Source organism: Plasmodium malariae (assembly GCF_900090045.1).
Source record: "Plasmodium malariae genome assembly, chromosome: 14".
Taxonomy (NCBI): domain Eukaryota; phylum Apicomplexa; class Aconoidasida; order Haemosporida; family Plasmodiidae; genus Plasmodium; species Plasmodium malariae.
In genome coordinates this window covers 3,423,378-3,444,915 of record NC_041788.1, presented here as the reverse complement: position 1 = coordinate 3,444,915, position 21,538 = coordinate 3,423,378, and the positions used below count along the sequence as shown (strand labels likewise).

General features: G+C 25.9%; 3 protein-coding genes across 3 annotated transcripts; 1 reads left to right on the top strand and 2 right to left on the bottom strand.

The window, feature by feature from the left end:
* Positions 1 to 211: 211 nt before the first annotated feature.
* Positions 212 to 1,397, bottom strand: VPS26 (vacuolar protein sorting-associated protein 26, putative; the record flags this gene model as incomplete). The annotated part of the gene is made up of 2 exons (XM_029008436.1): positions 212 to 1,102; positions 1,395 to 1,397. 2 exons carry the CDS (start codon positions 1,395 to 1,397, stop codon positions 212 to 214), a joined length of 894 nt encoding a protein of 297 aa, XP_028864726.1.
* A 2,406-nt stretch (positions 1,398 to 3,803) lies between these two features.
* Positions 3,804 to 8,386, bottom strand: PmUG01_14083400 (conserved Plasmodium protein, unknown function; the record flags this gene model as incomplete). The annotated part of the gene is given in 7 exon segments (XM_029008435.1): positions 3,804 to 4,064; positions 4,222 to 4,390; positions 4,559 to 4,670; positions 4,936 to 5,083; positions 5,276 to 5,475; positions 6,008 to 6,605; positions 6,620 to 8,386. The coding sequence occupies 7 exon segments, from the start codon at positions 8,384 to 8,386 to the stop codon at positions 3,804 to 3,806; spliced, it is 3,255 nt and encodes a 1,084-aa protein (XP_028864725.1).
* Positions 8,387 to 13,305: 4,919 nt separating this feature from the next.
* PmUG01_14083300 (osmiophilic body protein, putative) lies at positions 13,306 to 20,892 on the top strand (the record flags this gene model as incomplete). The annotated part of the gene is made up of 1 exon (XM_029008434.1): positions 13,306 to 20,892. The coding sequence occupies one exon, from the start codon at positions 13,306 to 13,308 to the stop codon at positions 20,890 to 20,892; it is 7,587 nt and encodes a 2,528-aa protein (XP_028864724.1).
* Positions 20,893 to 21,538: the final 646 nt, after the last annotated feature.

The following is a 21,538-nucleotide window of genomic DNA, read 5'->3' as shown; positions in this document are numbered from 1 at the left end:
AAAAAAAAAAAGAAGATATACACATAGATAAATATACAGATGGTCACATAAAAAGTTCCACAGGCACTTCTAAAAGATGGAAGTTGATACATTTATCTGCATAGTTATATAACTCCAAATAAGTAAATTATTGCACATTTCTACATGCGCATAGGAACAAAAAATAGAAGATGTAATGAAGCTGTCAAACGAGGTCCTAATAGGTTTTCTACTATCCAAGTTTTTTTCTCCATAGGAAAATTTCCTGCTTCTTGAAATATCTTCTTTCTTCCTCATCAACTATTATAAGATTAATATAATACTTGACAGAGAATTTATTTTGAATGTTTTTATATGTAGGTGTTAAATCAAAACCACTTAAATACAACCGAACGGGTATGCATTCAGATTTTGTTGGTGAACCATCCATAATTTCGAATTTTGATAGAGTTGCTGTTTCAGTAGTATAACTTTTACCTATCCCTGATGTTTCAATCTGAATAATATCTAATTCCATATGTTTTATTTTTATCCTTGCTAATAAAAAGTAAACCTTACCTACTACTACATCTTTTAAATGATACTTAGATTTGTCATACTCAAATTCTATATGTAAACAGTCTTCTATTCCAACTTCCATTTTTATAGTATTATTAATTTCTGGAGGTATACATAAATTCTGAACAATAAAATCTATTTCCTTTTGTATGTTTCCGGAATAGCCTTTTATAATATTCAGTCTAACAAAATACCTTAACTGTACATTAGTTCCAAAATATGATTCATGTTGTTTATCAACTGATGAAAATTTCCATTTAAATTGCTTGCTTTCAATCAAAAATCCTGGAGGCTCTAAATCCTTCGATATAGAAAAAAAATCATAAGAATTGGATTTATCATTTAAAATATTTATTTGACCTATTAATTCTAATTTAATTCCATAATGTTCAAACTTTTTTCCGGGCTTTAAACTTATGGTTGCAATTCCATTAATATCTTCACCATCGGAAAAAATTGGACATTTGTCTCCCTTTTTATCCTTCCTTAGAAAGGTTAATTTTCTGCTATCATCAATGTCTATATTTAGGTCTATGGAACACACGCTTCCGAATATGTTGGACAGCTGCAAGGTAGCAAGGGGTGCGTAAGTATGTGAGGCTGTTTTACGCTTTATTTTGTTACATTTTATATATTTAATTTGTTACATTTTATATATTTATTTTGTTATATTTTATATATTTTTTTTGTTATATTTTATATATTTTTTTTGTTATATTTTATATATTTTATTATATTTTTTTTTTTTATATTCTTCATTTTTTACTCTCTACTTTTTATTCTTTTTACTTTTTCCTTTTTTTCACTTTTCTACATCCTCCCTTCGAAGTTGATCAACTTGCATTCTGCAAACTTACCATTATGTACTTATCAGGAAGGGTGTACGATAAATTTTAAAGGCACAAGGTTATTGTTAATAAAAGTTCAAACTAAAAAGCACTGTTCATTTAGTGAACTCCATTCTATTAAATAATTAAACACTTATTTTTGATGAACTTAACAAAAAAAAAAAAAGAAAAAAAAAAAAAATTAAGTCGATTAATTTAGACTTGGGTATCTGGTAAAGGTACGCTTCCCCCTTTACAGAAACAGTTTAGATATTTATGATACGATTTTTCTTATAAGTTTTATATTGCAAAAGTTTACGAAGAACAGCAAATGTCAATGTGTGAGCATATGCAAGTATATATACAAGTACGTATACATATATATATATATATATATATACAAATACATATGTATGTTTGTATGTATGTACATTTGGTGCAATATTGGTAGGGCTCGGGATATTCAAGGAAAAAAACTTCCAGCAGCGAATTACTTGTAGGTTTTATGAAACATAAAATTTTAATAAACACCTTTTTTTCACTGTTCTGACAAAAATTACCTAACAGCGGATTAGCAAATTCGTTTAATCTTTAATGATATTTTTTTTTTTTTTTTTTATCAAAATGTTTCTTTTTTTAGCATATGCTTTTAAATAGTTGAACTCTTTACTGTATACTTCCACTCATGTATATTAACACATATACTACTTTAACTTTATTATTATATACTGTATAATATATTCTTCTTTTTTTTTTTTTTTGCTTTTTCCCTGCCATATACCTAGCTTCAAAGCATTATATATTCAAAAAGTCAATGTTGCAGTTATTGGAATAGATACCCTTCACTATGCATTAATGTATATACATATATATATAATACGTTTATATATGTACGTAAGTATTATGTGCATGTTCATGAATGCAAACGCTTGAGATTATTCTTTTGCTCTTATTTTGCTTAAGTATTTCTTATATCCCGTATACAATTTAAAGGGTTACAAAAAAAAGCACTTCAAGAATAAAGAAATATTTAAGAACATAAATTATCTGAAGAAGAATAAGTTCCTCTTATGCTCATATGCTCAAATTTTCAAAGAGTTTATTTCCTTTTACAGTAGTTTGAAAAAATATATACATGTATATGTACACATGTACATAATGTGCATCAATTAAATAAGCGTTAACTACTTAACTTCTGAAGAAAAATAATTTAAAGGTGAAACACATATAATACTACATTTGTTCAGGCTTTTGCATAATTACCTCAAGCTATTATGCATAATAACATAATGATATTTTTAAAGGAAAAATTGCTTATATTTTTTTATTCCCCGTTCAAGATCAATTATAGAAAACGACTTAAAAAAAAAAAAAAAAAAAAGAGGGTTAAAAAAAACATGTATCTTTTTTATTATATTTATGAATTACAATATTCTTTACAATTAAAAAAAAAAAAAAAAGAAAGTAAACTAATTTATATACTATTATTTTTGTTTTTAGAGATATGCCAAATTAAATATCCTTTTATAACAAATAATACAATACAATGTAGAGCAGTACAATAAAATTTAGTATGATACAATAAAATCTGATAAAGTATAAAACAAAATAGAAAAACATAAAAACAACCCCTTTTAAAGCAATATGGAGTTATGTAGTCATTTCTGGATATATAGATATCATCTATGGTGAATGCATATAAAATTAGAATTAAAAATATTAAGTTGTTTGTTAAAAGTTCGAAAAGAGTTCTTTAAAATATTGTTATTTTTTATGATATAATTTAAAAGAAGTAAAAGGATCATCTTTACGTGTATATTTATGCGACGATAAAATTCAGTCTAAAAAACTATGGAAATTTCATCATTTGCATATAAACGAAAACACGTAAAGTATGTATGTATGTACGTATACACATAATATATATGCATATTCGTGAGAAAAACAAAAACAACACAAAAATTAAAAGTGTTTAAAAGAATAAAAACTAAATCTTTAAAAAAAAAAAAAAAAAAAACACCTGTCCACTGTTTTTCTGGAGTCAAATATTATTTAAAAAATATCTTAATGCTTTAACTGTACAAATTTTAATTTGCCTTTGTGCGCAAAAGCATTCACGGATACATATGTACACATATATATATATATATATATATATATATTTATGTATATATTTATTTATGTATATATTTATTTATGTATATATTTATTTATGTATATATGGGTATGTACATATATATATTCATTTATTTGTATTTGTGTGTGTGTGTACACCTACATATTCAAGCCCTTGTTATAATCAGTTTAAGAACTTTTTCCCAAAAGGAAATATTTTAAAATATATATAACAATATATGTTCATATAAAAAAATAAAATCATTTTTTCTGTAATAATCTTATTCATATAATGCGGAAAAAAAAAAAAAGGTACAAACACAATTATCGCTTCGTTTCATAAGGGTTTGCATAAGCATACTTTAATTTGTTTAAATCCCTTAAACTGTTTACATAAACATTCTTTTCACATAAATAACAAAATGTCCTTTTACCTTTCTTCTTTTTTATATGATTAGTGCTAACCCATTCGGTAGATCTACATAAGAGTAACAGCGTTGTAAGTGATGATGATAAAAAGAGGATGTTCCGTCCGACCAAAATAAATTTGTTTTGAACTCTCGAAAAAAATGTAAACATAACAAGCTAAAAGGGAAAAAAAGGATGGCATGAATTATAAATCGTTCATATAAATTTTTTTTTTTTTTTTTCTATAAAACAAAAAAAAAAAAAAAAAAAAAAGACACATACTAATATATATTTCCATTTATACCCATAAATGTCAAATTTTCAAATAACGTACTTGAAAAAAAGCTACTGAATAAAGCATAAACTTAATAGCTGTTCTCACAATAGCTCCATGACTATCTAAATTCGTCCTACATACTTCATAAACAAGATTATACTTATCTATGTAGTAACGTAAGAAAAAGTACAATGATCCCAACGGTAGTATAAACGGTACGGCAACACTGTAGAGAAAACAGAAATGAAAAAAAAAAAAAAAATCAATTAACAATATGAAATATAAATAGACAATAATATTTTTTATGAAACCTTAATAAAAATACAAACTCAAAAATTAATAAAAAAAAAAAAAAAAAAAAAGACAAATATATCACATTCTAATTTCCCATTACCTAAATGTTAAAATTAAGGCTAAAATTGTAGTATTTAATCCATACCAATACCCAAAATCAAATGACCATGCACTCGTTTCTTTTTTGGTTAAAGTTTTAACAATGGATCGAACTGAAAAGCGTTGAACGATTGAAAATATGGGGGAGGGAAATATTTTCAATGATTTTCACACATGTAAAAACATAAAAAAGGAAACAAAAAAAAAAAACAAAAAAAAAGAAAAATGGACCGATAACTCTATAAACACAAATAAATGTGTAACATGACATGTCAACACAAACAATATGGAAATGAAACATTGATTCACTCACACATACATATATTTATATATGTATGTATATCCCAGTTCAAAGTAAATAAGTTTCATATATCTTACTTGAAAATTGCGGAATCTGAAGCAACTGATTTGCACATGTCAAAAAACAACAATGAAGCAAATAACGCATAGCAAAAAAACCACTAGAGTTAAAAAGATAAGCTCCCAAACGTGTAGACCATTGTCCTATTTCATCAGAATACATTACCTTTAAAAAAAAAAATAAAAATATTAAAAATAATAAAAATTAAAGAATTGAATTAAAAAAAAAATTCTTATAATAACACACGGGTTAAGCAAAGTATAATGGGTAAGAGCACACTGCGATGAGTGAGCATAGCAATAAGAGCTGACAACATGCTTCAAAATAAAAAAAACTAAACATATTTCTCTTTTGTACTTTAATTAAGGAACTTAATGGGGACAGGGAGAGTAACGGAATAATGATCGTATTTAAAATTAAAAAAATAAAATTTCCTTGCAGGACATAAGTATGTTCACTCGATTTCCTTATAAAACCAATTGCTACTGAAACGCATGAGATTAAGGCCGGCTGGATAATACTATTCACGACGATAACGATAAAAGGTGATAACCAGGCTGCAAATTTTGGAGGACAGAGGGACAAAAAATTTGTGCATACATGTATATAAATATACACATACATGTACACAAACATATATATATGCTTTTGCATATACGTATTTATATATACACATTTGGGTGTACGGGTTGAAAAACCCTGAAGAATAGAAAAAAATAAAAAAATTATTGCACTCCGTTCATGAAATCACCGAGCGCTTCTTGATAAATGTATCTGGAAAAAATGCACTTGAAATTTCCTCTATTTTCAACACACTATAATACATATGTATATATATATATATATATATATATATATATATATACTTCCTAATGATTTTTTTTCCTTTTTCTTTTCTTGCACTCTCGTAATGAGGAAGTTATTTCTGCTGCCTCGTCTATGTGTACATACATATGTACGTATATACATCTGCATACAATTATGAAGACATGTACATGTACACGTGGATCGGATATGTAGATATATACATGCGTGTATGCATATGTAGAGAAATATATTTTTTCACAAGAAAAAATAATCGTAACATACTTGTTAAAACAGCACTAAGGTTTCCAGAATTAGGGTTTTCAGATCTATATTTTTTTATCTTTAACTTTAAAATATTATCAATGGAAGTAACAGTAATAATAATAATAGTGTTAGCTAGTAATAACATTGCATTAAGAATAAAAAAGCGAGCACAAATTTTGTAGCTACTATTTTTTAAATTTTTCCATATAATATCATAATTCGGTGGAGCACTTGATATAATCCACTTATTTCTTTCTGTAAATGGAATGTTATGAATACAATCATGAACGGATTTTGTATCAATAAAGGACACAAAACAGACCCCTGTTGATTTCTTAGGAGTTTCATTTTTTATAGAATAAAATTTAATTAAATGCTCCTTTAATTTTTTTTTCCAATGACTTTTTTTATTTTTTTTTAAAAAGAAAAATAATTTTTCAAAAATATTTCTTTTAGATTCAGATTTGCATCTGTTTTTGTTTCCTTTATAATTCATATCCATGTTATCATTATCTTTTGTTGATAAATTATCCAAGTCATAGAATAACATATCATTATTACTACTCCTCATTATATTTTCTTCAATATCTAATTTGTACCTATAATTATTATTCATATTTTTTTTTTTTTTTTCCTCAATTTACTATTTTTTAAAGCTTCATCATTATCCTTGTCATCTTCATCTTCATCACTTGTATCTTTTAAAAAGCTTACCTGTTGGTCATCAGAAATTTCCTTATTTTTATCTTTAAGATTATGACGACGATGATCATGATTATCATCCTCATCATAATAATCAACGTCGTTAGCCTTTTTCGTATTATCTTTTGTTTTGGATCTTTTGCATCTCTGTTTACAACTGTTTTTGCTTTTATTTAACATCTTCGTACTACTGCTTTTCTTTTCTTTGTGGCCAATTTCACCGTCTTCCTTCCATTTCATGTTTTCGTGGTCCTTGTGTGCGTCCACACTCTCCCCTTTTTTGCTACTCTTCTTGTCATTACTATCAATATTATCATTATTATTACTGTTAACAACAGCATCCTTATTATTGTTATTATTACAATCATTATTGTTATTGTTGTTGTCATTACAATCTTTACTGTTATTATTATTACTACTGTGATTATTACTACTATGATTATTACTACTATGATTATTACTACTATTATTATTACTACTATTGTTATTACCATCGCCATTAAAATTGTCGTTATTTCTACCATCACGGTTGTTGTTATTACTGTTATTGTCCTTTTCAAGAACTCCGATTTTTGTACCACCGACCTTGATATCATCCCAATGCAGCTTCTTATTATCTTTTTTAGTATCACTGTAATTGTCTACACTCTTCCCCTCTTTCTCATTTGATTCAATCCGCTGAAGGGTTGAATTATTAATTGTGCTTCTACCTGCTTCTTCGATGTTTGCTAAAGAATTATTTCCACCATCCTGTGCATTTTTATCCTTACACTCACTCATTATACATGTTTCATTCATATTCTTATCACAAACTTGTAACAAAGGTAATTGCGGCTTTTTCTTTTTATTTACATTAATATTTAATAAACCTAAAAAGAATTTTTTCGATTTATCTCTTTTAATATTTTTTTTTTCCTCATTTTCTTTTAGTAGTTTTAAATTTTTGGTTGCATTAAAAATCTTTTTTTGTTCATGATATACTATAGAATAATCTAATATTAGATATGCGGATACTACTTTATTATTAGTTAAATTGCAAAAGTATTTGTAAATTTTATATGCATTAATTTCATTTTTATCAATACGTGAAACCATAATAGTAAAATTTTGGGGTAAAAATTTTTTCGTTTTCTTTTTACTTGGTCTTATTTTCCTCCATAAAAAATAAATAAAAGTATACGAAATAGCACTATATATTATAGTAATAATAAACAAAATTGTTAGTACATTAATATCTGATATACTACCTGCACTAATGTAATTAAAAAAAGACGGATTGTTTATATCATCTCTAGGTAACGAAAGATATAATGGTAAAACAAGGAAAGTTCCAAATAAACATAAAGAGAATATTATATTCCTATTTGCTTTTAAAAAAAATAAATAATATTTAATTTCTGTATTTACTATTTTATCATCTTTTATATTTAAAAAGGTTCGAAATCTGTTTGCTTTTCTTTTTTTCTCAACAGGTTCATCCTCTTTTACTGCATTTCCATCCTTGTCTACCTTACCTTCCCCTTGTGCTTGATTATTTAATACATAAATATGATCACTAATTTTACTTTCATCTCTATGCTTTCTCAGATATAACCATATGCATACACAAATAGCAAAGAATACTATATCAAACAAAAACGCAATCAAAAAGTCCTCCGTCTCATTTTTCAATTTCTTATGTTTCTTTCCCCTCATTTTTTCATAAATATGCTCATACAATATAATACATGTATTATTCCGTTTTAATTTATTTTTATTTATTTCGATTTATTTCAATATATATCAATATATTTCAGTATATTTTGATCTATTTCAATATACTTCAATATATTTCAATTTATTTCAATATATTTCAATATATTTCAATATATTTCAATATATTTCAATATATTTCAATATATTTTCAATTTATTTAAATCTATTTCAGTTTATTTCAATTTATTATTATTTTTTTTACTTTTATTTTTTCTGTTTTTTTTTTTTTGGTTTATACAAATTCTTTCTTATTTTATTATGACTGATTTCTTAATATTTAATATCATATGCACATTAAATTATTCTTTCGTACAAGTTACACATGGGTAAATATTTGCTGCACAAATATAATTTTATACCTTCTTTTCAATATTCCTTCAGTCACCTCCATGTGTACATATATATATATATATATATACCCGTAGAGATATATATATGTATATGTGCATACATATACACATATATGTAGCCAGAAAATTCTGCTTAAAGAGTATAGCAGCGCAAAAAATATTATATTACATCATCCTTTTAAAAATTACAAAAAAATCGGATTATCTTACTTTCATATAATAATTACAAAATTTTCTTTGAATATCATTCCAGCATTTTACCTTGCGAAAAATGTTTATAAAACGGAAAACACGAAATTTGGGTGTTAACGTAAAGTCCACCTCTATTGCTGAGCTGTTCGTTGTTATTGTGTAAATGAATAGTTATTATAACTCGTTAATATAACTTGTTATTAATGCGTTATTAAAAAGGTATTAATTCGTTATAATTGCGATATTAATGTTATATATTATTATTATTATTTTTTTTCTATCCTTCGTTTTCCTTTCTAAATATTTCTTTTTTTTTAAATGATTTTGGTTAAAAACTTATCTTCATATTATTCTGTTCTATTTATTTTTTTCTTCAATATTTGTTATCTTACAATGGTTTTACATTTTATAAATACATTCTAAATTTTTGAAAATTTGTTACAATTTTTTTTTTTTTTTGTTCACTAAACAGAATATACAAATATTTGTAAAATCGTAATCTTTTGTATACTTTTATATATATATTGTTAATTAAATATTTTCATATATATAATAAGATGGTAGTTGAAAACAAAAGAAAAATTAAAAATTAAAAAACTAAAAAAATTATTTTCTCTTTATATATAGTATAATATAAAAATATTTAATTTTTGTACATTTTTTTTTGGTATATTATTTTTTTTGTGATATGTTTTTACGGAATATTTTATGTTTTATTTTTATACAGTGTATTTTTTGTGTTTTATTATAATTACTGTGTACTTTTTCTTAAGCTTTATCGTATATTTTTTGTCATATTTTTCCAACATTTTTTATTAAATTTTGAGTATTCTTTGTTAAATTTTTCCAATATTCTTTGTCAAATTTTTCCAATATTTTTTGCTAAATTTTTCCGTTATTTTTTGATAAATTTTACCTGTAATTTTTGCCAAAAATTTCGACATATTTTTTAAATATATTTTTGTGTTTTTTTTTTGTATTATTTTTTGTCAACCTTCCACCCTTTCTTTTTTTTTCAATTAACACATATGCGTATAATTTGATATTATACAGGTAAATAATGCATCATTCTATAAGCACAAAAACAAAGGGGCAATTCTAATTTTAAGAGAAAAAAAAAAAAAAAAAAAAAAAGGAATAGAAAAGAACTATTATTCATACACCCATATCTAGAGAATTGTTCCATTGTTCATTATTACGTAATATATAATATAAATGTATTATATTTTATGACGAGCTTAAGTTAACAAAACATTATGGTTATATAAAAGTATTATATATTCATATAAAATACTACATTATCTATATATTAAACGTTAAAACATATAGAAATATGGTAGAACTCCCCTTTTACAATACACTGCCCATACATTCAGTACACATAATATATACATTATATGTTAAATAAGTGATCATTTTTAAAAATAATAATTACCTACTTAATGGGTGTGAAGGTTTGTTATTATCAAACAAAAAGAGCAATCATAAAATTTTATACAAAATAAAAAAAGTTAATATATAACTCCCTTTTTTTTTTTTTTTTTTTTTTATGCTTTGATAATATTTTATGACCATATAAAGTATGCGAAATACATTGAATAGAACGTATATCTGTGTGAGTATATATCTTTTTCAGCACCCCTTGTTATTGCACATTTCCATGGCCATTTTTTAAGTTAAATTTTTTTTTCTCGCTTGACTACTTGTTTACAGCATATTCGTGCAAGTTTTTATAAAAGTTTTACATAATCGAAAGTGTACATATATATATTATAAATTTTTTTATTTATACCATAGAACACTTTACACAGGCAAGTGATTTATCTTTTCTGAATATTTAATTGTGATAAAAAATTTTTAACATGAAAAGGGAATATAAATGATAAAACTAGAAAATTTAAACGAGAATCATTATTTTGCATTAGCAACATATACATATATTTTGAAAAAATTATTAAATGCCACTCATTGGTCAGAAGTTCGCATATACCATATATCATAAAAGTTAGAAAGTTTAAAATAAATATAAAACTGTGATACCAAATTTTACAACATCGATCTATAACTTTTTTTTCCTGGTATAAATATTAAGAGTTAATATTTGCAGCAAATATATACATACATATATACATACATATATACATACATATATATATATAAACTATATAAATGTCTACGTGCAAATACCCAGAAAAAAAAAATATACCTTTTTATTTTTATTTTTTTAAGTTTAAAAATGACCAAAACAAAAAAACAAAAAAAAAAGTATTATTACATATATTTCCTATTAAATTAATTACTCATTATTGTGTGCATTATTGCACATATTTGTTTTATCATCTGTTAAGAATTATACGAAATAATATGGAAAGTGGGTGATCATGATATTCATCCAATATGACAATGATAATGTTTATACGTAGCTCTAAATTAAAACAAAAGCCCAGTGAAATATTACTAATTCGGTAAAATTGCGTATATGCGTACATACAGACACACACATATATATATATATATATAAAGAAGGAATAAATCTTTAAGGGTGTTACAAGCAATTATGATCAATGCGAACTCCGAAGAAATGCAAATTATTGAAATTATTTCCTTTTCCTAAAAATAAGATTGAATGATGCACATTATAATATTTTTCGCGAATTGCAGTATTCCCAGTTTAACCCTTTGCCCTATGTATAATCGTTAGCCTTTTACGCAAACGTATTATAATATAAACTCATAAAATAGCAGCAATATATCATATATATTACACATACATTTAAGACATGTATGTATATGTACTTGGGTGTTCTTATTTCCATCTTTCCGATAACGAACATTCTTTAGAACTATCTCATTAAGTGCTTGGATAGCCTACTAGCTATTTTTTTTTTTTTTTTTTTTTTTTTTTTAATTTTAGATCAACGTTACACTCAAATTTTCCTGTCAGGTACAGGCAATACTTACTTTTTTCATTCCATTAATTTTTTTTCTTTTTTCACACGTCAGGGATTTGTATGATGTGCATTTATTCTGTATTCTTAATATATCACAGGTACACAATGTTTGTTTCTTTTTTTTTTTTTTTTTTTTTTTTAATGTTCCATAGAACTTCAATATTTAAAAATTTCCAAATTACCGAGCTTTTCATTTTTAATTTTTATACATACCATTATGTTGAGCTATTAATCAGAAAAAATTAAAAAAGAAAAAAAAAGTAAAATATAATATAATAACATAAATAAAATAAAATAAAATTAAATTAAATTAATTATAATATTTTTACACTACTCAGTAAATAAGCACCTGCATATAGGCTATCATATAGATAGGCAAATATGCTTACGTAAATGTTTGCATATACGCAGACACATTTTTAAATACATATCTGAGAATTTACATACACGAACACTTATGTCATAAAAAGGGGAAAGGAAAAAGGAAAAATATTTTTAACCTTAATTTTTTTACACCCTACTCTACAGTTTTGGGCATAATAAAAATGAAATGAAAAAATCTGCTAAATTTTGGACAACCTGTTTGCAACAAACAAATATACATGTAGCTGTTATATCATTCACTTTTCACACACCCTTTGCTCTTTTAAATATCATTTCTTCATGCATGTATTTATAATACTGAAACTTTCACAGTGTACATTTTTTTTTTTTTTTTTTTAAAGGGAAATATTACATGCGTATGTGAATTATTATCAGCGCTAATATTCATCTTCTCCTGGAATAATATGTGTATATATATATATATATATAAAATTATGTAGATGTATGGATATGTGTATATATATATATGTATATATATATACGAGCTCCTTTATACACAATTACGCTTACCCCACTATAGATAGTTCATTTCTACAACTCTGCTGTATATACATATCTTTTAACTTTTTTTTATTTTGCATTATATATAAAGCAGCATAGATGTTTGAACATGAAGGATATTTATCTTTTAATTTTTTTTTTATGAATGTTATTCTTTTATAACATTTTAGTTTGCTCTTTATATGAGACCTCCCCTTGCATGATAACAGTCTCTACATAACAATTACTGATGTTTAACAATTACCGTTGTTTAGCAACTGCCTCTATATAACAACTTCCGTTAAATAAAAACTGCTTCTATATAACAATTGCCTCTGTTTAACAATTACCGCTATATAACAACTGCCTCTTTATAATAACTGCCTTTTTATAACTTCCGTTAAATAACAACCACTTTTATATAACAATTGCCGCTGTTTAACAACTACCATCACAGGGAGCTATCTCTGCGAAGGAATCGCTTCCACACAAGTTCTCCAAAATGAAAGTAACCCTGGGTGCACTATTTTTTTACTTATTGTTCATTTTTGCTAAATGCCATAATGATTTAAATTTTGAAAAGATAATTAAGTATCTTAAAGAAACGAAACTAATACCTGAATACGTACCAGATAAATTAGAAGGCGCAATACAAATAGTGCCCCCTTATTTAATCTATAACTACAAAGGAAAAATTTATTATTTACATAATAATGTTGATATATCTGTAGTAGAAGGAAATAACGAGGAAATACTTCTTACAGATAAAGAAATTGACGAAGATAAAGCAGAAGAATGTCATCCTGTGCCCCCTGAAGAAATATTACCACCCAAATCTGAACCAATTCCTCTCTCAATCCCAGAAGAAGAAACAGATTTAAGCATCATTGCACCTGTTGATGAAGATGAGGATTTAAAGGGCATGCTCGTTGATGAAGAAACAGGAATTCTGGTACCTAAAAGTAGTTCAGAAATAGTAGATACAGGAATAAAAACTCCGGTTGAATTTCAATTACCAGCAGTACATGAACTAACGAATGAACAGAAAGAAAAAAATACGACCATTTATTTTTATAACAAAGAAGGTACTATATTTCAACTAAAAGATATTATTCAATATAAAGAGAATGATCAAATATTTAAAAACCTAGGATTAGATTACCAACGATTTTACGAAGAATCATTAAATGAAGAAGAAGAAAAAAAGAAAGTTACTACTGCTACCCATAATGTAGAAATGAATACTTATGATAATTTCATAAAAGCATTACATATACTACTCAAGGGAGATGATGGAAAAAAACATTATACCATAAACAATGTATCTAAGAATGATATTCAATTATTTTTAAAAGAAGCCTATATAAATATACACAACTCTTTAAAGAGGTATGTGCTGTTCAGTGGTTACTCCTTTGAAGATTATACCTACCCTGTAGATTCATTTTCTCTAGATAATTTGTTAAATGACTTTTTTTTCTTAACAAATGATAACTTTTATAGCAATGGGTCCTTCAAAAATATAGTAAATAAAATTAAATACATATCAACTGCAAAAGATAAAGTAAGTGTAAAAAAAATAGAAAGGACTGTTAAACGCTTCTTACGTGAGAATAATTTAGAAGTCATAGACATCAAGTTAGTTCATCATTTATTCTCCAGAAATAACATTCTAAATTATAATGAAAATGATCTAATTAAATATGCCATAGATTTAGTAAACATCTCTCAGATAAATATATCACCTAGGGTTATTGCTTCTATATTTGCTTATTTTTTACAAAAAATTAACATAGACCTTATGCCGAACTATGTAACAATGTCGAAAAATAATTATACATTATTTATGGAAAATAATGATTTATTAATTAAGATCGAGTTATTATATAGAGAAATTTTTAAAAATTTCTTTAAATATACCTTACCTGCAGATGAAGGAGATGAAGATGAAGATATAAAAAAGAAAGAAACACATGAAAAGGCCTTATCTATGGCTCCATGGGCTCCAAATCTGTATTCCCAATTTGATAGCACCTATGATTTCTTATCATTCAAATATGGATTAGTATTATTTTATAATTCCTACCATAAAATTATCAACTACTTTGAAGAGAATGCTAAAATAAAGCAAATAATGAATATTCACAGAAAAACAAAAAAAATTGATACCCTTGATAAATTTTTAAATATACTAATAAGTCTATTTCCAATAAATGGAAATTCAGCTATTGCAAGCCGATTATCTTTTTTAAGTGAAGAAAAACCGTTGAAAAGGACTCTAAGCAGCATAGATGCATTTGATGATGACAAAGATGACGATACAGAGGAAGAAGAAGAGGCATCAAAAAATGAACAGAAAAAAAAAGAATTCAAAAAACAAATAGAAGCAGAATTAGGCGAAGAAAGAAAAACTCTTGTAGCTCAGATAGAAGAAGAAAAAACTAGGAAAAAAAAAGAAGAAGAAGAATCAATTGCAACAACGGATAGTAAACATGAACTAGAAACACAAAAATTAGAAAAAGATGAAGTACAGCAAGAAATATCGCAAGACGAAGAATTCGATAGAAAATATGAAGAAGATTATAAAGACGAATTGGAATACATTAAAGAACGAGAAGGTGGTTCACAGCATACAGATAAACCAAACGGTGATTCTCATAGCTTATCAACTCCATCATTTTATTATAATACTGCTCGAAAATATATATATGATGTAATGGATAGATCTTTTAAAGACACAATTAATTTAGGGTATCAGTTTGCTAATGAAGTAGATAAAAAATTGCGCGAAGTGTATACTTTATTAAAAAGAGGTTCAACCCCTAATTATGATGAACTAAGGGAAGAATCAATACAAAATGGAGATAAATTATTTGATCAGCTGAAAGAAAAAATAAAAAATAAAGAAAATCAAAAAAATATAAATATATACAAAACAGAGATAGAAACAGAACTTAATCAAATACAAAAAAAGACAAATGGAAAATATATGATAATAGAAGGTATAATTTCGGAAAAATATGAACAGTATAAAGAGAATGTCATTAAATTATGTAATAAAAGATTTTATACAAATTTTAGAAAAATGTTAGGGAAAAAAAAAATGGAAATGCTAAAAGAATTTAGAGCTGCTTTAAAACATGCACTTCGAATAGTAAAAGATTTTGCACCTAGTTATAATGAGCAAGAATATACAGATACCTTTACTAAAATTTATGAAGAAAAAAAAAAATTGTACAAACAGGAATATTCAAAATCAAGAAGGTTAATTTCCAAAAAATTAGATGCTAACTTTCATATTCATCTAAAGGAGCATTTTGAAAATAAAGAAGTGATCATTCACCAAAATCTTCAACAAATAAGAGAATATTTTTTGAAAAAAATTGATAGCATCATTATGGAACTGTACAATGATATGTCTGTTGAATTACAAATAGACAGATTAAAGCTTAAAAATGAAAAGAAAAATATATATGAAAAAATTATAAATATACAACAAGAAGAGATAAATTTCCCTAAAGACTTAAGGGCACTAGAGGATAATTTAAAGCAACTAGAACGTGAAAATCCTCTTAAGTTGAAGGAAAAACAAGATGCATTAAATAATGATATAGCAAATCTGAAGGAAAAGGTACAGAAAAACAAAAGCGAATTGCTTTTACTTAAAACCGCATTTACCACCGTATCTCAACAATATGAACAGATTAACACTAAAATGGAGGTAGTACAAGAATTAGAAAAAAAACTCAGATTGTTTAAATATGACATACTCAAGGAATATAAAGAAAGGCAGCTAAAAGCTGAAGCATTTGTAAAAGGAGCAAATACCCTATCTGAAATATATGAACGTATAGAAACTATAACTAATTATCTATATCTCACTTTAGAGGATATATATGTAGATGAAACAGAAACGAAGCTACAATTAACCATAGTTAAAAATAAGAAAAAAAATGTAGAATTGGACATAAAAATAATAGAAAAGTTTCATGAAATTAATCCAGATGAAGAAAAAATGGCAAAGAACAAATTAAATAAAGAGAGCTCAAAAGCGTTAGATGAAGAAATAACAAAATTAAAAGATAATCTAAAAAAATTAGAGGTGAAAAAAGATATAATTGTACACGAATTAAATTATATAACAAGTGATGCCGTGCATAAAGTGCCTGAAACTATGAAGGTGCTACTTCCTATAGAATTAGATACGCATGAAAAAAAAGCATTTGAAGATTTTGTAAGAACTCTAACACAAGATATAGAAGTATATAACAGTGCTTTCAAAATATTTATTATGACCATAGATGGAAATTTACATGAAGATGAAGATGATTTAATTTATTCTTATAACTATATGAAATTAGCTCAGGATAAAAAGAATAGGAATGAAAAATATGAAGTACATTATGAAAGAAATATACAGATATTTAGCACAAAAGTGCAAGCATTTCATATAGATTTCAAAAATTATATAAGTTTAAGAAAAAAAATAGAAACAGACAAGGAGAATGAAGAAACACTTCTCTACCTAGAACGAAATGATATCCATTTGGAAAATATGGTGCATAAGTTGAAAAGTAACATGCACAAAAATGTTCCTGATTTTAGTTATCTTTTGACAAATCCTGTATACATGACAGATAAGATAAACAATGAAAAAGAAGAGGCTGCTCAAGCCTATAAGTCATTACTAGAAACGTATAAGAATCTACAAACAGATGGAAATTTAATTAGTGAAGATTATCGAAATTGGATTCATCACGATATGCTTTATAAACTTACATCCCAAAGGCTACTAGTATATAAGGCAATAGAAAAGAAATACATACAAAGATCAAAGGATGTATATCAGAATTCTTATGATCCAAATAAAGTTAAGGAAAAAAGAATAGATGAAGTAATATATGATGTTCAAACAAACACTTATTTGTCTACCCCTGTAATGTTACAATATGGAGGGGAGATTATTTGGGGAGATCCATATGATAAGAGAAAATATTTAAGAGTAATAAAAGAGGAAGAAAAATATCCGTATGCTTTAAAAGAAATAAAAGATATCTACGTTTTAAATAAAATAATTAAGGATAAGCTGATAAAAAGTGGAAAACTAGAACAATTTAAAGAATATATGAATTCTCAAGTATATACTATAGTAGAGGAAAAACATACAGCATCATATTTATTCGAAAAGGAAGATTTAGATAAACTTAATTTATTAACACTTGAAGGACGATTGATACCAGGAAATTTAAAAAACTTTTTTACTCATTTTAATTTACCTGATACATGGAAAAACATAAGTGAAATTATGGACACAGCATCAGAGTATTTGAAACAAACAGACATGAGTTATGATGCAATTATCGAGATTATAAAATTTTTGAAAGAAAATCCAAATGTAATTAACATAAGAGATATAATAACACTAAGTGAAAATATTATGAACACGTCTAATATATATTTTATGAAACCTGATACGTTGTCCATTTATATATTGTCTGTCTTAGAAATGTTAGGAATACAAGTACAAATGGATGATATACACAAAAGAGATACCAAATCTAAGGTAATAATTTATTTGAATATTCTTAAAAGTCATTATAAAAGAAAAGAAATAAAAACTCAGCTTCAAGATTATGTAGTGAAGTTTTTATTACCACAAGAAATTCTAGAATCTGCTACTTATAATCCTAAATTGTATGAACTAATAGTAGCTATGAATCAGGGTATGGATGCGAATCCTATATTATATGATAATTTTAAAAAAAATAATTTGGAATTTTATACCGAATTTTTTAAAGCTTTTAAACTAGGAATGAATGATTTTATAGATTTTTTCCTTTCAAAAGCAGTTAGTTTATATCCTGTAATGACAACAACTGAGCATTTTTTGAGTCTCTACAGTACAGCAGAAAAAAGAATATTCCTTTATGAAATATATGGTTATAATTTGGCAAGTTTTAACACTATTATAACAAAATTTTTCTATGCACTTAACCCTGGGCTGAGGGAGGTCATAAATGATTACCATCTTAGAGCAGATGAATTATGTTACAAAGAATTTAAAAATTTTGACCTTGGGGAAATTTTTACCTTTGTAAAGTCTAATTTAATCAATAAATTATATAATAATTATTTAAAAAAACATAAATATGCTGCAGTACCTCCTCTTCATGCTCTCTGGAGATTATTCTTCTATATCACTAATAAAGAATTCCTTACGTATAGTAAAATAAAAGGTGTTGTTGAACGATACTTTTCTGCTAGCATATTTGATAGAAATACGAAACAAATGATTGTAAAACTTGCATATTCATTCTTAACTCGAATGAATTATTTATCTTCTTCTTATTTTGATAGTGATATAGAAAAACTTATCAACCAAAATGACCTTAGTCTATTTACTGAATTCCATACCTTATTAAATAAACTTAATTTCCTTTTTTATTGTAAAAATGATAAGAAATATTTAGAAAGATATATACCTACTAATTTGTATGAAAATAATAATACATTTAAGATAGACGCTACGTTACTGTACCGTGAATTTTTAAATTCTTTACCTCCTTATGTTAGAAGACCTGTTCTGAACTTTTTCGAAACGGATTTCATAGATGTAACGTCCAAACTTCTGATCCATTTTTTTACTTATGTACAGAAACTCATAGGTACTGAAAAAGATCCATTCGAATCTGAGGAAAATAATAAAGTAGAAACCTTTTTCCGATTAAAATACCGTTTTACAAAAAATAAAAATGTACTTGAAGATACTTATAAAGAATTCGCTGAACATAAAAGAGGGCAAAAAGAAAATCCTATTATTCTTTCTAGAAGAGTTAAATATGAACATTCTAATAAGAAAGTTATATACAAACAATACCTAGACATGGAAGACATTATCAGTGAAAAGTCCTTCATTTCATTGATGCAATTACTCTTAAAGGAAAGTATAAGCTTTGCAGAATTAAATACACATTTTGCAAATTTTATGAAGAAAAACAATTTTTTATTTCCCAAATTTGATGTTTTAAAAAAGGTAATAATCGAATCAGAGGATGAAAATTTTTACCCAAACTTGTACAAATTCTTTTATGATAAATTTCAGCAGTTGAAAATTTCACAGCCAATACAAGATATATATTATCTTTTCATCAAAAAGTTGATGGAGTACTCAATTGCCCCTGCATCCATGATAAAGAATGATGTACAACGAGACCTAGATGATGAATTAACAATTAAATATTATACATATATACACTTTTTACAAAATCTATTTAAATGTTTATTCGATTTTTATAATTTTGATGATACAAACAATTGTGCGCAGTTTGGTAATTTCACAAATGAACCATTAACCTTTGAACAAAAAATCCTGAACATCATGCAGGCTCCTTTTGTTGACACTACTAAACGTGTTACACATAGTCCCGTTACAGAGAAATACAAAATGGATAACGAAGCAATTTACACACATTTCGTTAAGCAGTTTATCCCATCTAGTGAATTGTTAGATAAAGAAGAATTGCAAGCAGAAGTTTTCAAATTTAGATTCTTTGTATCAGAAATAACAAAGTTTGTAATAAAAACGATTTTGTCAAATATGCCATCTAGTTATATATTATCCATTAGTTATGAAGATTTGAACATACACTTAGATGATATACTTGAAGACATGCACACCTACTTTACCACTGTTCGAAAAATCAAACAACCACAGGAAGAAGAATTACCAGCATATCCTAATGTCAAAGGTACTGTAAATAATTTTATGAAAAATAATAAAGAAGAAGAAAAATATGTACCAATAGTACAATTTGAAAATATAAAATATTACCTAGACAATCATATTACAGAATTTTTATTAAAAAATAATGCAGTATTTAAATTTTTTAATGAATTTATAAAAAATATAGACAAATTTAAACAATACTTCCCATCCTTATCTGAACTATATTTATTTATTGACAAGCGTGTAAGTATCATTAATTCAATTAATCATCCTTACTATACCAAACGGGCAAAAACACAGACCATCATTCACGTTTTTGTGGATTTCTTCAAAAGCTTTGGAATTGACCTTTACCAGTTGTGAGGGACACATGTCGTACCGATCCCCGTAACACGCGCACCTGCATCGTTAATTCATGCGCTTTCCCCTTTATCCATTCGTTTATCCATTGATTCGTGTATCCGTTAATTCGTGTATCCGTTAATTCGTATATCCGTTAATTCGTATATCCGTTAATTCGTATATCCGTTAATTCGTATATCCGTTAATTCGTATATCCGTTAATTCGTATATCCGTTAATTCGTATATCCGTTAATTCGTATATCCGTTAATTCGTATATCCGTTAATTCGTATATCCGTTAATTCGTATATCCGTTAATTCGTATATCCGTTAATTCGTATATCCGTTAATTCTTATATCCGTTAATTCGTATATCCGTTAATTCGTATATCCGTTAATTCTTATATCCGTTTATTCATCTACTTATGCTTCATTTTATTATTTTCCTTCTCCCTCCTTTTCCTGTATTTACTCTTCATCCCTTTTAACACCACTCCTTCAATTAGTGTGCAATATGTCCACTACATGTAAATATCATCACACAACTACTTGAATTAGTTAAAGACATTACTTAATACATCATCATTATGCAAAGAATAAAAAAAAAGAAAAAGAAAAGTGCAAAAGGAACTCTTCGATAATTATTACTTTAATGTAGTTACTAGAA